Source organism: Terrapene carolina, unplaced genomic scaffold, assembly GCF_002925995.2.
Source record: "Terrapene carolina triunguis isolate 2854851 unplaced genomic scaffold, T_m_triunguis-2.0 Scaffold33, whole genome shotgun sequence".
Classification (NCBI taxonomy): domain Eukaryota; kingdom Metazoa; phylum Chordata; order Testudines; family Emydidae; genus Terrapene; species Terrapene triunguis.
Window position 1 is genome coordinate 2,185,016 of NW_020664384.1, and position 16,672 is coordinate 2,201,687.

The following is a 16,672-nucleotide window of genomic DNA, read 5'->3' on the forward strand; positions in this document are numbered from 1 at the left end:
CATGATCAGCTTAGCTCAAGCTGGCACACTCCCAATGCTGATCAAACCGGAAATGGGAAATCAGAAATTCCTGTGGCTTTAGCAGGGGAGGGGCAGTTTCCTGTGTACCTGGCTGCAGTGCAGCAGAGTTGAGAATGATCTCCAGAGCGGTCACAGATGAGCATTGTGGGACACCACCTGGAGGCCAATTAAGTCGAATTACACAACGCTGCATTTGCACTATGAAAATCTAATTAAGCGCTATGCCTCTCACAGAGGTGGATTACAGAAGTCGACATTTTACGCCAACTTTGGTCGCATAAAGGACCCGGTAGTGTAGACACATACATTAACAGGTCGACTTAAGGAGGCTTCCTTCGACCTAACTTTTTAGTGTAGATCAGGCCTTAGACACACACAAGGGAAATAACATGTAATTCAGATCAGTATACATTACAGGAACTCTACATAGAACAATATCATGGGAAACAGGAATCAACAGAGTATAGTCGTTTTGGTTTGGGTTGTATGCTTTGTTTTGTACTTTTGTCAAGTTCAAATACTAACAGCACGATCTTCACTTTACAGCTTTTGCAGCTCTTAAAACATTTAGGAATCACTTTACGCTGTAACTCTTCACTTTTGCATGTACAGAGGGAGAAAACCTCAAAAACTGGACTGACATTCATGACTCATTCACTGGCCTGCAGTTTCACAGAACTGAATTCTGTGGTCTTGCCAGCAGGCATTCAGACTAAGAAAGCAGCAGCAAAATAGCAGATTAGTTTGAGCAGGAGAACCTAACAGGACAAAAAAATGCTGAGAACTTTTTTTCTTGAATTCTGAAAGACAAACCCAGGAGCTGGGGAGAGATTGGTACTGAAGAGGAGAAATTTGGAGCCAGGCAGACTACTAGGAAGGGTAGGCTAGGGGGGCAGGAATAAACTCTCTTTTTAAATAATCAAAACATTTTATAAAAAGATTACTTTTACCATTCATATTTGTGATTTGAGTTAACCCTCTCTTCTTGAGTACACATTTTATACTGCAAGGAAGTCAGGTACTTAAAAGTGCTGTCTCTGGAGTACCTCATAGGTCACATTTTATATTAAGATATCATTTATAAATAGTTATTATAAATGGTTAATAGATGTTTTAATAAACTTAATTGTTATCGATTGTCATAGACTCCAACAGATCAATAAGTGGCTTATAATCATCTCTAACACCATCTATGACACATACTACTTATGTCTGTAACAATTATAACATCTATTAATCAATTAACCATTATAAATCATTTATAAATGGAACCTTAATATAAATTGTGACCACCTCACACTTACAAATGAAGTGCAAGCCCCTCTCATTTCAGTTCTATGGCCTACCCCGGTAAACAAAGAGGATTTTGAAAAATGAGAATGAGATTGTACTGTACTGGCAAAATGGTTAAGGTCCCAGTGCTGCAACTACCTACTCATTTGCTCCACTTTGCGCACATGACCAGTCCTGTTAGACTCAATGGGACTTTACATATGTGTAAAGTTACTCGAGTAAGTAGTTGTTGGATTGGAGCCTAATTCACATAACATACTGTATATTACTAAAAAGAGCCCAATCCCGCAAATATTCATGCACACAAGGAACTTAACTCAGGTGAGTGTTCGCAGGGTTGGGCCCCATGTAATAGACCTTAATTGAATAGCTATGTTACATAGCAATGACATGGCAAGAAACTGGGAGGGAGAGGAGGGAGAAAAGAGGCAGCATCTATTAAATATGGCGGTTAACAGCACTCTGTTCCTAAACAAGGTACTGACAACCAGATATGTACAAGTTAAAAGGGGCACTGTCAATTTAAATAAATAAATAAAGCTGCCCACTTCTATCTGAAAATGATTTGCTTACTATTTTTAAACATACCACCTAATATTATTTTTCCTAGTTTGTCTTCTGTGAACATTTGACAGCACTTTGTGTAGTACTGTTTCCCTTGAACAGTCAGGGCTTTTCAATATGCAAAGTTGTGCAGTTTACCTAAAGGTGCCATTTAAAACTGATTTAGTTAAATTTGTGCAAACGGCTGGGTGGACATGCTTATTTCATCTTAAGAGAGGTTTATTTGGGTTTAGTTTAAATTGATTAGAATAGGATTAAGATAAATTAAAATATGCTATTCTTAAACTGAAATGACTGTAAAACCACAAAACCTGACAGCAGGAGAGAGAAGCAGGTTTATACTACTTAAAGTTGTTTTTAAGTCCTCTTTTCCCTTTTCAATTTGACTAGATTCGAAGGCATGGTTGCAGAGCAGAAATACCTGTTTACTTTTCTCTGCTGAGAATTTTCAGCTCCAAAAAAACCTGAGAAAGACCAAGCTTCAGATATTCAAGACCGCTTACAAGGCCTTTTGTTTTATATGGATGAGAGACCTGGGTACAGCTAAATACCTTTGAGATGAAGTTTTGGGCCAGTAACTGGAACTGCGGGAGATTAAGTAAATATAGTGAAATCCCAACAACTTCAGTGGGCAGGACATGGAGTTAGGATGACAGAAGACAGACCAGTTAAGCGTCTCTTGGAAGGACATCCTTATGGTATCCAGCCTTGCGGCCGACCAAGGAAGAGGTGGAGTGATAAGACTGAGCAAGACCTAGTAGCTCTTAATGTGAATTATCAATGGAAAAAGTATGCACTTGACAGAAAAAGGAGGGAGTAAATTGTGAGATCAGCCAAGGAGCTCCATAGTCTACAGAGCCAGGGAGGAGGAGGAGGATTTCAACTTGATGTCCTTTTAATGTGGTAGTATTTTAAAACACACTCAAGAGGGGCTTTAAGTAATCACATTACATAAGTTACAAAAGAACATCTCTTTCTGCCCATCAGAATGCCGGCAGCAGGGCTTTGTACATTTCTCACACTCTGACTCTCTCTGGGCTCACTATGGCTCTTGTTAGTCTTCCTTTCGTATAAACTGGGGAGGAAAACTGCAGCTCTGCTATACACAGGAGCTTGCCCTCATGTCATTGTGTACCTTGGACTCTGACTCTGCCTCCCCGGAGCTCAGGTTCTCTTTCAGAGGTGTTGCCAACTCTCACAATTTTGTTGGCACACTCATGATATTTGGCATTTTCCCTAAAGCCCTAGCTCTTGGAAGCAAGAGATTGCATGAAAATCTCAGTTCTCTTTCTCGCTTTCTTTTTCAGTTTTTAGCTCTCAGGGTTGTAGAGAAATGCTTGAAAACATGAAGCAAGTGAAGCCTAAATGCTTACAAGTCAGAAGATAAAGAAAAAGAGCCCAGTATATTTATTATTGTTTAAAAAAATCTCATGCTTTTCTGCCAACCTCATGATTTTTGAGGGCTTGGGTTTAACCATACTGCTGCTCCCACCACAGTTCAGGTAGTTTTAATTTAAATCATGTGTTATGGGCAATTTTATAGAGCACTGCTAGCCTGGCACTAAATTTAAGTTAAAATAAATAAGAGTTTTAAGACAGTAAAAAATCTGACATGGCAGGATATTTTTTGTCTAGCCTGCAGTTCCAAAGCTGTCTGAGCTTTTTTCCCACCCAGTATCCACAGTGCAAGTTTCAGAAAAGTATGTGTTCTAGTATAACTGGAGTATCCACATATGGGTGTTTGTAGTTCAAGGGTTAAACTTAAGCATGAGGTAATCCTCCAATTGCTAACTTTAGTCCAGATCCTAATGTTTATTTCTTTTGTGCTATCCATTTGTTAAAACCACATTCCTTTTCACATGCCAGTTTCAGAGGACTCACTGCTATTATTATTCTTATTATTATTAATTTGTGTCAAAGGAGCAGGTAGAAGCTCCAGTTAGGGATTGGGGCCTATGTGGTAGGCACTGTACAAACATGGAATAAAAAGGCAGATTGTAAAAACCGTGAGGATCAAATATACGAGGAGAGACAACAGGTAAAGAAAAACAAATGGAATGGACAAGAGGGGAATATAGGATGACCTATGTTTCTTAATCTTTGAGCTAGTCAACAAATTGATGCAAGTGGGGAGAAATGGAACCCCCCCACACACTTTTTTTTTTTAAAGTTCTACTTAACATACAACCTCACTAATAGATCAACAACTACTGTGGTTACTATATTACCTTGAATTGTCTTGAAGTGCTATTTCTTCCCTCTCTGCCCTCAAAGCAACGACACCCCAACCTGATATAACGCGACCCGATATAACACGAATTCGGATATAACGCGGTAAAGCAGGGCTCCGGGGGAGCCGGGCTGCGCACTCCGGCGGATCAAAGCAAGTTCGATATAACGCGGTTTCACCTATAACGCGATAAGATTTTTTGGCTCCCGAGGAGAGCGTTATATTGGGGTAGAGGTATATTGTATAAACTGAAAACAAATGAACTGGACCACTGATCATAAAGTTAACTGGTAAACTGACTTAGGGTTAAATAAAATAATGTCTCAAATAAAACCCAGCAGATGTACAACAGAGTAAGACGGACAAAGTGAATTATTTAACTGGCTTAATTATAAAGTCCATGATTTCTGGACCAAGCTTTCGGTGATAAAGATTACCACATAAGGAGGTCTGCATTGCTAACCAGTAGGGAGACAAAGCAGCCTCTTTTGCAGAATTACATTGCTAGAACCAAAAGTTTCTTGGTAAATAGGATGGAAAAGAAATTCCAAAAGGCAGAACTCTGAATCAGGAAGTAAACCTTAAAAGTTCAGATTCCCTCTGAAAAATGAATTTGAAAAAGGAAAAAAAAAAAAAAAAAAAACTGCATTTATTGTCTTTCAATTTACATATCAAATTTGATCAGTTAACAAAATTAAACACAATTAATCATAAAGACACGACACTGGAATTTCGTTATTAATTTTGTTGATGCATAAGTCATCTCTCCCAAATAGGTGTCTGTTCCACAAGATTGTCAGGCAGGGAAAAAACCCTTAATTCTTTCACTACATTAAGGAGATCTTAGATGAGTAGCAGATCTACTCATTAAAGAAAATTCTATTTCTACTATCGTAACTTTTCAGAATAGATCTTCACTAAGCATTCCATACAGCCTTGGCATATACAGATGGTCTCCCATAACAGACATAAATGATGTGTCAGTTGCTGGCAGCAAAAAACAGCTTCATGGACTGTGTGAACAGTTGCCATTCTGAATGTATTTTTGTTTTCCTTTAGATAAGCGTGTTAAACAGGACTTATCAGTTTGTTAGGGAACGAGGCCAAATAAAACCTCCCCTCTTTATGTTAAAAAAAGGAGTTTCTAAATTGGCTCACTGATTTGAGAAACAGTATCTGCTGAAAGTGGATGGACAGGCTATTGTTTAGTGGATATTCTGGTTTGAAAGAGAGATGAAAGGTTATTAGATTAGGGTTGGGATTTACTTATTTTATATAATATGCCCTGAAATTCCATCATACTACGTCTTTCTGCAGGTCAGCCACACTAAATAGACAGCCTAGCTCAGGGCTAAAGAACTGGTCTCAAAATTCATCTCTCACAAGGAAAATTCAATCTACATTACCACTGAAGAGAGTGTATTTGTCAACAGGAAGCATGATAGCATACAAGGTTATATGGATATATCTGATCCTAGACATAAGATATAGTCCTATGAAATGAAAAGCAATTTTAAAATTAGTTCTAAAAGGGGATTGTGTATGGTTTCTATAACTAGAATATCTCACACACTGCAGAGGGTCCTGTCTCACTGAACTGGGGCATACCAAGAAGCTAATTCTCAGTAGGATCCACAGAGGAAGCCATATATAAACATACTGTATATTTTTAAAAGATTTAAAAAAATATTCTTTAGTAGATTTGACATAAGAAAGATGAAGAGTCTGGAAGAAAACATCCGGAATTAACATAATACATATTCCTTGCACCAACAAAAAGCATGTGTTATTGCAATATTAAAACGGGGGCGGGGGGCGACAAACAAGCTCCTTGGGTAAGGAAACTGCAAAAGTGAAGGTTGAACATTCAGCCTTAATTCTGTCCCCTTGTGCCTATGCCTCAGAAACAAGGTGGAGGTGAAACTGTATTCCAGCGATTTGCATGCAGAGGGTTCCCTCTATGCGTGGCTCTACCATCTCCAGATCTATGCACAGTAGGCAATGGGGTCAGCCACCTCTATAGGGCCAAAGGTCTGAGCAGGGGGAAGGCAGATGTTGGACTGGGACCAGTAGGACACGCATATCATCCCTCTTCTGTACAGGGGATAGCTTACTAAGATAACATAGTTACCTTTGTGTATTGTTACCTTTTTCTGCTGAACCCCCTTCCAGAGCAGGGATTCTCTTGGGCTAGGGAGCAGGACAGGTCATGGTGGGGGCACAGAATTTGAGCAGACCTCTATGCAGGTGGCCCTGACTTCCAGACGATGCATCAGGATACTCTCAGATCCCTGGGGTTCAGTGGAGGTTTCTGGGGATGGAGGTGTGGGGCATGGTCTGGCAGTCTATACTGCAAGGCACAGAGAGGAGAAAGGAAACTATGCTCCTCCAGCAGAACTGAGGGATCCTCACAGAAATTTCTCTTGTAGGCTTTCCCCCCCAGAATAGGGTAACCTGGCCAATCTCATTTTACAAAACTATTTCACTCATTATAACTCTTATAGCTTTAAAATTCTACCTGTCCAGAAGGAATAACATGCTTTGGTCAGTGGTTGTAAACAAGAATGCAACATTATTCAACAGAATTCCTCCTGCCAGGCAAGATATCCCTTTCAGGACATGAAATTAAGGTGACAGGACTATAATACATAATGAAAATACAAATTAGAATTTCTACCAATGCATCCAAACTGAAAGGATGTGAATGAAAGCAGTTATAATAAATCTTCTACTGGATATGTGTGAAATCAACAAATGTTTCTTGTTGGGGAATAATTATTAAATCAAAAACTAAAATGAAGAAAGAGGGAAGACATTTATTCTTACACACTAAACTTCCAACATTTCTAGGAGGAATGAGTTCAAAATAAAATACTAATGATTTTCAAACTTATTTCCCTGCCATAAAAAGGTGAGCTTTGCTTCTAGGAAACCCTTTGTATCATCCTGCTGAAGAAAAAACACAGTAGTTTATTCCAGTGGTTCTCAAAGCCAGTCCGCCGCTTGTTCAGGGAAAGCTCCCGGCAGGCCAGGCCGGTTTGTTTACCTGCCACATCCACAGGTTCGGCCGATCGCGGCTCCCACTGGCCGCGGTTCATCGCTCCAGGCCAATGGGGACTGCGGGAAGGGCGGCCAGCACATCTCTCGGCCTGCGCCGCTTCCCGCAGTCCCCACTGGCCTGGAGTGATGAACCGCGGCCAGTGGGAGCTGCGATCGGCCGAACCTGTGGACGTGGCAGGTAAACAAACCGGCCAGGCCCGTCGGGAGCTTTCCCTGAACAAGCGGCAGACCGGCTTTGAGAACCACTGGTTTATTCAAAACAGTCTCAAAATTTTGTGGGAAAAAACCCTGATAGAATTGTTCCTGTAAATAAAAAGAGTTTCAGTTGCTCATATATTTTTCTCATTGTAGTGGGGCGGCCTACAGAGGTACTGGGGCTGCAGAGATATAACCTGGGAATAGGTAAAGGCAGCAGGTCCTAACCCCTTGCCAATGATGAGTAGCCATTACAGACTGCAGTCTGCCCCAGTGAGGGGGGGTAGATGACGACTGACAGTAGCCACTGATGCAAGGTGGGTTATGAGGGTTGGGGGTTCCCCTGGGAGGGGAGACCCAGAGCGTGAGGGTACTGCTGGGGCAGAATCCTGAGGTAAAGGGCACTGGGGTCCGGGAGGGACACAGGGCAAGCGGCAGGCGAGACACCGGCCAGAAGAGGGCGCTCCGTATGCTGGAAAAGAGCTAATTCCTAAGATGACCAGCAGGAAGCGCCACGCTGGTGTCTCTCGACTTCGCTACACTCATAAATTGCATCATCCAAGCCAGGTCACAGAATATATGTGCCAGATCCTTAGTAGGATGCCAATACCTGCACAGGAAAGAGAATGAGGGAATATCTATGCTACAAACTTTTGCCGACAAGTTATGTCAGCATGAAACTGCCACATTTAATATACCGCTTTTGCGCTTGCATACTTGGTTCCTTGCATCGGTGCTCTGCGTACTCACCAAGAGAGCTTGTTTCGATGCCCAATATGGTGCACCATGGGTAGGTATCCCAATGTGCAAACCACCACAGTCCCATACACTATCTTTTGGTAAGTTATGACAATGCACAGTGGGGCCAAAGAGTCACACAGGGGTCAACCCTGAGACTGAGGGGTCAAGTTCCTATCATGCAACTTTCTCCACCCCATAATGCTATCTCTATCCATGACTATTTTGAAAATCCCACAAACCTGCATGGGACTTCTTGTTTGTCGTCTCTGACAGAAGCATGGAGTTTGTACAGCTCTGCCCTACTGTCAAGTGCGTTTCAAACATGGGACGCACAGACCTCTGGTATTTGCAGAGCCACAAGAAGAACAGCAGGGAACAAGATGATCTCCTGGAGGTCAGATTGCTGTGGAACACAATTCAAGATTGTCGGTGGCATTCATGGAGCAGCTGCAAACAGTGGAGTGCTGCTTCTGGGTCTGAGAAACAAGCACTGACTGAGGGGATCACATCACATTGCAGGTGTGGGATGACAAGCAGTGGCTGCAGAAGTTTTGGATGCGCAAGGCCACATTCCTGAATCTGTGTGCTGAGCTCACCCCAGCCATCCAGCGCAGGAACACCAGCATGAGAGCTGCACTGACAGTGGAGGCACGAGTCGTGATCGCATTGTGGAAACTTGCAACTCCAAGTTGCTACCAGACAGTGGGAAGTCATCTTGCAGTTGGAAAATCCACTGTGAGGGCTGCTGATTAGTTGCCTAAGGCCAGATTACAAAGCACCCAATCAAAAGCAGATAGCTGGTGAACTGTTAGATGCAGTTACTGATAGCTTGAGGATAGAAGCATGCAACAGATTACACAGAAAAGCAGTTACATTAACACAAGATGGCTGTGCACATTACTCCAATGAACTGTGTGCAGTTAGAGAAAACTGAGGTTTATGTATCAGCGGTTGACACTGGAGGCAATAAGACTGGAAAGTACTGTGTTACAGTGTCAGGGGAAGTCAAGGCATTAGCAAGTGACCCGTAAAGTAGTGTTGTTAAGAGTTACCGGACAGACAATGGGAAAAAGATGCAAAGTGTCAGAAGTGAGTTTGAACAAGATGTCAACAATTTGGTTACATATAGATGTGCATTAGGTTGGCTAATTTCACTTGACAAGATCAAAATCAAATTTTTGAATTGCTCCGCTCCGGCACCGGGCAAAAACCTACTGGTCCGTGCTCCAACTCTGGGCTCCACTCCAAAGCCCTGTAATATGGTGTACATTAAAAAAATTTAAAATAGAGAATGCCTTACACTGGGACTAACTAATTTTTTCACAGGTTGGTAAAAAACTATGATTTTACCAGGTAAAACCACCTATGGTAAATACTATGCCAGGGATTGGCAACCTTTGGCATGCGGCTCGCCAGGGTAAGCCCCCTGGTGGGCCGGGCCGGTTTGTTTACCTGCCGTGTCCGCAGGTTCAGCCGATCGTGGCTCCCACTGGCCACAGTTCGCCACTGCAGGCCAATGGGGGCTGCGGGAAGCTGCAGCCAGCACATCCCTCAGCCCGCGCCGCTTCCCGCAGCCCCCATTGGCCTGGAGCGGCAAACCGCGGCCAGTGGGAGCCAGGATCGGCCAAACCTGCGGACGTGGCAGGTAAACAAACTGGCCCAGCCCGCCCCACTAGGGGGCTTATCCTGGTGGGTCGCGTGCCGAATGTTGCTGTTCCCTGTACTATGCCATTGCTGTAATTCAAAGTTTTGCATGTGTGACCCTATGAGATATTTCTTGGCAAATTTTATGTGAATGAAACAATTTGTTTGAGATATGGATATTGGAAACTAGGTGTAAATCATCTTTCATAAATTCTTATGCTTGTGTGTCATATTTTATCTCCAGGATGTTTTGGCACAGAAACTCCATATTTGGCTCATTCAAAGATTCTTAAAAAGAACAGGAGTACTTGTGGCACCTTAGAGACTAACAAATTTATTAGAGCATAAGCTTTCGTGGGATGTAGCCCACGAAAGCTTATGCTCTAATAAATTTGTTAGTCTCTAAGGTGCCACAAGTATTCCTGTTCTTTTTGCGGATACAGACTAACATGGCTGCTACTTTGAAACCTGTCAAAGATTCTTGAAAATGGTCCTTTGCACTAGGGCAGGGGTCTCAAAGTCCCAGCCCGCAGGCCATCTGTGGCCCAAGAACCTCCCCACTGCAGCCCGCAGAGGAGAGATGCATGCAGCCATGCTGCCCGCAATGTCTGCTGCAGGCACCACCCCCCACAGCTTCCATTGGCTGGGGGAGAGGGACAGAGATACCATCACTAGTCGCCAGGCAGAGTCAGCCATGGAGGCAGCGTCATTTATATTCATTGGGGAAAAAAGTCAGTCAAAATACCGGACAACTATCTGATGCACACTTTGCTGCAATCCTTAAGGTTTCAACTGCTTAGTCACTGAGGCCAAACATCAACAAACTGACAAAACTGAAGAGTTGCCAGGTGTCTGGCAAACACTAAAAACTCTCTGGCAGGCGAAGAATTGTATAAAGTTTTATGACAGTTTTATTATTTCTAAGAAATCTGAAATAAAAAATACAATATAAACGTTTTCTTTTCTGAACACCATCTTCAGTGACATTATTGGCCCGCTGGGAGGATTTGAGGACTGGCACTGGCCCTAAGGTAAACTGAGTTTGAGACCCCTGCACTAGAGCTTTCCAAGACCTGGGAATATGTGTTTGAACGTACTCAGAATTGAATTAGGAGGGTCAGAATGATGCATTGTAACATTTGCCAAAGATACTATACTGCCTTTGTAAAGTCCTCATAGGGAGATATAGGGCCTGATTTTCCTATGTTTCACTCGTTTTCACCAATGAAATTCCATTCACTTCAATACAGTTAATCCTGATTTACACCAGCATGAGGAAAAAATATCAGACTGATCGGACTTTGGAAACGTTATAAAAGGTCTGATAAACTTTTAGATTCATTGGTATGAAGGCTTAAATTCTCATACAGTATTTCCCATAGCCTCTCACCCCCGTCCAGGTTATGGGCTTCAGCCCCGTGGGGCACACCAAGGCTCAGGGCTTTAGACCCACGGGTTTAAAAATATTTACTAGAGCTCTGCTTCACACAGCGCCGGCTGAATTTAAAGCCCTGATTGGTATCTTTCCACAATCACTACCACTACACATCTAGATGAATGCACTTATTCCCCTGGACCTTATAACTGCCCCATGAACACAGCTCATTCTCATTCAAGGATTCTTTCAGGCCTTTTAAATTCTCAATGGGTAGCTCACGGCTTAGGAAGCTCACATGGTCTCCATCAGAGTACAAACTGTCAGCCCTTTTAATTTGGTCCTCGAGCTCCCGCCAGGGATCAGGGTCAGAGGCTTGCCCCGCTCCACGTGTGTTGTGGCTCAGCGCGGCTCCCGGAAGCAGCAGCATGTCCTCCCTCTGGCTCCTACACGTAGGGGCAGCCACAGGTCTTCGCATGCTGCCCCTGCCCCAAGCGCTGGCTCTGCAGCTCCCATTGGCTGGGAACCGTGGCCAATGGGAGCTCCAGGGGAGGCGCCTGTGGACAGGGCAGTGCACAGAGCCACCCAGCCAACACCACACCTCCACGTAGGAGGAGCTGGAGGGCAGACATACCACTGCTTCTGGGAGCTGCTTGAGATAAGCCTGCCCCCCTGACCTCCTCCTGTGCCCCAACCCCCTGCCCCAAACCTGATCTCCCTCCCACCCTCTGAACCCCTCAGTCCCAGCCTGGAGCACCCTCCTGCACCCCAAACCCTTCATCCCCAGCCCCATCCCAGAGCCTGCACTCCCAGTCAGAGCCCTCACCCCTCCCCCACACCCCAAACCCTTGCCCCAACCCATACCCTGAACCCCTCATTTCTGGCCCCATCCTGGAACACGCACCCCCAACCCAGAGCCTGAACTCCCAGCCAGAGCCCTCACCCCCTTCCACACCCCAATCTCCAATTTCGTGAGCATTTATGGCCCGCCATACAATTTCCATACCCAGATGTGGCCCTCAGGCCAAAAAGTTTGCCCACACCTGGGCTAGATTATCTCACTCTAGGTCGCCATTGTGAATTAGTGAGATTCTGCTACATACACATTTCAGTTCAAAATGTTATTTCCACACACAACCTCAGAAACAGATGTCAGATCTAATCACTAAAATGAGAAGAGGTTGAAGACACCAAAACAAATTAAATGTATGATACAAAAATACAGGGTATTCAGTAAAATATGTTCTATGTATGATACATTCTTATTAGATGTTTGGCATAATTTGCTGCATACACACTGTTAATCTGAAGATTTCTTTTCCAGTGTTACAACTTCTCATGTTTATGTTCAGTGTGCCCTCGGGCAGGGCAATTTTTTTTTTTCTGATTTACATCCCTTTCTGTTTTGCTTTAAAAAAGAGTTACCTTTTGAGCCATGCTGTCAATAGAACTGTGTCAAGTTTCTGAAACTGCAAGGGAAAGTTTGGGGTTTCTTTGTTTTACATAATAAATTAAAACTTTCTGCAGACATAGAAAAATTTCAGCTCCAATACCGCTTCTTTATTTTGTAAAATACACCCTGAAAACTGCCTTACTGGGGCAAATGAACAACTTCCTTTGAAACAAGCCTACTTAACAGGCTACATACAATAGTTTCAATATGTTCTATGTTTTTAATCAGTACATAGTCTCCCCATTTGTACTGAAGCTGTTTGTTTTTATTTCTAAGGTGGATACATATTTTGGCTTTTGCTCCTGGGCTCAAAGAAAACAATAATAGTTTTGTGCACTTGAGGCCTGATCCAAAGCTCTACTGAAGTCAATAGCACTCCACAAGAGTTCAGAGGTCCACCCATGAAGAACTATTTGAAGGAACATGAGGTAAAGGACTGCAGAATCTGACCCAGTATTGGAAAAGATTATATTTGTATTGGATTATTGACCACAGTAACAGACATTTACTGCGTCACCATAACAGGGTACTTACATCAGTCAGAGACACATGCACAAACAAGTTGATTTACATCAACCTAACTTTGTAATATAGACCAGGCCTAATCTACCACATTGATGGGTGCAGTATGAGACCCTAAACATGCAGGCAAACAGGTTGGTTTTACAGGCAAGGGTTTGGTATTATTAATTATTATTATTGCAGTAGTGCCTAGGAGCCCCAGTCATAGACCAGGACCACATTGTGCTAGGTGCTGTACAAACACAGAAAAGGCAGTCCTTGCCTCAAAGAGCTTTTGTTTATTCTTGACAAATCCAGGTAAATAACAACCACCCAAGTTAACTTCCTTCTTTGACAGGATTACTACCTAGTGGAGGGGGAAGCTGTAGATGTGATATAGTTTGACTTTAGTAAGGCTTTTGACATAGTCCCACATGACCTTGTCATAAGCAAACTAGGGAAATGTGATCTAAATTAAATTATTATAAGGTGGATCCACAACTGGATGAAAAATTGTACTCAAAGAGTAGCTATCAATGGTTTGCTGTCAAACTGGGAAGACATATCTAGTGGGGTCTCACAGGAGTCTGTCTGGGGTTCAGTACTATTCAATATTTTCATTAATGACTTAGATAACAGAGTATGCTTATAAAATTTGCAGATGATACCACACTGGGAGGGTTGCAAGCGCTTTGGAGAACAGAATTAGAATTAAAAACAACCATGACAAACTGGAGAACTGGTCTGAAGTCAATAAAATGAAATTCAATGAAGACAAGTACAAAGTACTATACTTTGGAGAGAAAAAAATTAAATGCACAGCTACAAAATGGGAATAACTGGCTAAGCAGTAGTAGTTTTGAAAAGAATCCAGGGTTATAGTGGATCCACAAACAGAATGAGTCAAGGATGATATACAGTTGCAAAGAAGGCTAATATTCTGAGGTGCATATAAGACATGGGAGATAAGGGTCTCACTCTACTCAGTGGTGAGACCTCGGCTGGAGTATTGTGTTCAATTCTGGGCATCAAACTTTAGGGAAAATGTGGACAAATTGGAAAAAATCCACCTGAGAGCAACAAAAATGATGAAAGGTTTAGAAGACCTGATGTATGAGGAAAGATTAAAATAATGTGGTATGTTTAGTCTTGAGAAAAGACGACTTGGGAGGGACCTGATAATAGTCTTCAAATATGTTAAGGTCCCTTATAAAGAGGACAGTGATCAATTGTTGTCCATGTTCACTAAAGGTAGTACAAGTAGTAATAGGTTTAATCTGCAGCACCAGAGATTTAGGTTAGAGATTAGGAAAAACTTTTTTTTTTAAACAGTAAAGGTAGTTAAACTCGGGAATAGGCTTCCACGGGTGGTTGTGGAAGCCCTATCATTAGAGGTTTTTTAAGAACAGACTGGACAAACACTTGGCAGAGATGGTCTAGGTTTTCCTTTGGGGCTGTGAAATCCCATTTGCTGTTAAGCCTTCCTCTCGCCAAGGCGATGCACCTCTCCATTCAACAAGGAGACCCCCCACCCCCAATGCAAAGTCGTCTTCGCCGAACTCCCAAGGGAAGCTTAAAGCAACAGGTTGGAAGGAAAGGAGCCCAGCCACCTTCTGGAGGAGTCACCAGCTCCTCGTCCCCCAAACTGGCCCGACCAACAGCATTACGGACTAGCGCAGAAGATATCCCGCCACCACAAGCAATAAGCCCCGCTCCATCCTTTCCAAATCCCGCATCCCTTTGCACGGGATGCAGCCCGCTTCGGGGCCCGCTCCAGCCCGCAGAGGGATCGGACCGTCCCTGCTTCCCCCTTGCAGTGAGGCAGGGCCACTACCAGGGTCCCGACTCCCAGCACAGCTAGGGGATCAACCCCCGCCCCTTGGCTGGCTCCCCGGAGACACAGCCGCTCCGGCCCCGGGGCTGTGCGGGGCGAGCGAGCCCTGGCAGCCGGGCGAACAAAGGACGCCGCGAGCAGCGGGGCTGGGGCTGCGCCCTGCCCTCCAGCAGGGCCCGGCTGCAGCGGAGAGGGGAGAGACGCGCCACTTACAGCACAGAGCCCCCAGGGTGCCGAGGAGAAGCGGCAGGAGGCTGCGGCTCGCCATCTTCCAGCACCAGCTGCTTCCCGCGAGGCGGCTGGAGCAGCTCCCAGGGCGCCTCAGCCAGCGGGACTCCCGCGGCGCCCTGCAGGCGGGGGCGGGGGCTCTCCGGCTCCCTCCAGCGGGGGCTTCTCCAGCTTCTAGGGGAGTTGCGGGGAGGTGTCTCTGCAGCCGCCCAGGCTGGGTGTGAAGGTTTCTGCTGGGTCCTAGCACTGCCCGTCACCCTTCGGGGAAGACGGTCCCAAGGAGCGGAAAGGACTGGGGCCACTTCTATATGTCGGTCAGTGTTGTCCTCATACAGCGCAGGCTCCCCGCTGTCAAGGCAGGAGAGGTGAGACACAGCCACACAGAGCCGGTGGTGGGGAAGGGTGGGGCAACCTTGAAATGAACTGAGAGTCCATTCCAGCTGTAACGGGAATCCCATCTACTCTGGCTGCAGAACTGCCTGGCTGCAATAGCTAAACCAAGCCACCTTCCAGCCCCCGTTTCCTTCCGTGCAGCTCTGAACATTCATGTTAATTTTGATGGATTCCTGATCGTCTTCTTGGCATGCACAGTGCAAACGTAACTTTTCTTTAACACTAACACTGTGAAACCATCCCAGTTTCCTACGCAGCTGCCCCACGCCCTGGAACAATAGCTTGCACTGAGCGTAGTTTGAACAGAAAAATAAAACATCTCTTATTCTATGCGAGGGTAGATTTCAAATATTATTAATTGTTGTTATTAATTATTATTATTTTATTATTGTGTTTCTTTATGTTCCAGTAGCACTCTCACAATGCTGGGCTCAGAAGAGCCAGGATCCTTACTCCAAAGATTATATAGGGATTGATTTTCGTGATCATTGAAGTCACTGGCAAAGCTATCATTGTCCTCAATCGTACAAGATTGGACTCATACAACAGACAAATAGTTATTACATTTCTCGTAGTGAGCCTGATTTTCCTCCACTGTCTTGCACCATGTGAAGTTAATCTGTGTAAAAAATTGCATTTTCCACCTACTTTACACTCATTTGCAAAGTAAATGACTCCACAAGGGGGAGATCTAAGCTGTTTTTAGATTTTAAAGATATTCCTAGGTAAAACACATAACTATTGAATCACTACAAATGTAAAGTGTCTTTACAAATAGTTATGAATCAGTTCCACACTTGCAATCACTAGAACTGCCAGTGATTCCTAAGATGCTCTTCTCATAGAATATCAGGGTTGGAAGGGACCTCAGAAGGTCATCTAGTCCAACCCTCTGCTCAAAGCAGGACCAATCCCCAACTAAACTCATGTTTAGAAGAATCAAGCAAATGCACTACTAATTTGTTAAAACAATTGTAAATCCAATTTAAACATACAGCAGTTTTGTTTGTATTCCCAGTGACACTTGTTACTTAAAAAATATATTGAAATATAAAAAGTATGTTGAGCATTTCAGGCAGAAAGTATGTAGAGAAAATGAAAAGCAAATGGGAAGGATTCAGAAAGGATTCCAAATAGAAG

At 43.8% G+C, this 16,672-nt stretch overlaps 1 protein-coding gene across 1 annotated transcript in view; it reads right to left on the reverse strand.

Moving 5' to 3' along the window:
* The window catches only part of LOC112114229 (junctional adhesion molecule B), a 51,368-nt gene extending 35,806 nt beyond the window's left edge, over positions 1–15,562 (reverse strand). Inside the window, exon 1 of the mRNA XM_024210830.3 lies at positions 15,125–15,562. Coding sequence (XP_024066598.1) covers positions 15,125–15,179 — 55 coding nt within the window. The 5' untranslated portion in view covers positions 15,180–15,562. The remainder of the gene's footprint in view (positions 1–15,124) is intronic.
* Positions 15,563–16,672: the final 1,110 nt, after the last annotated feature.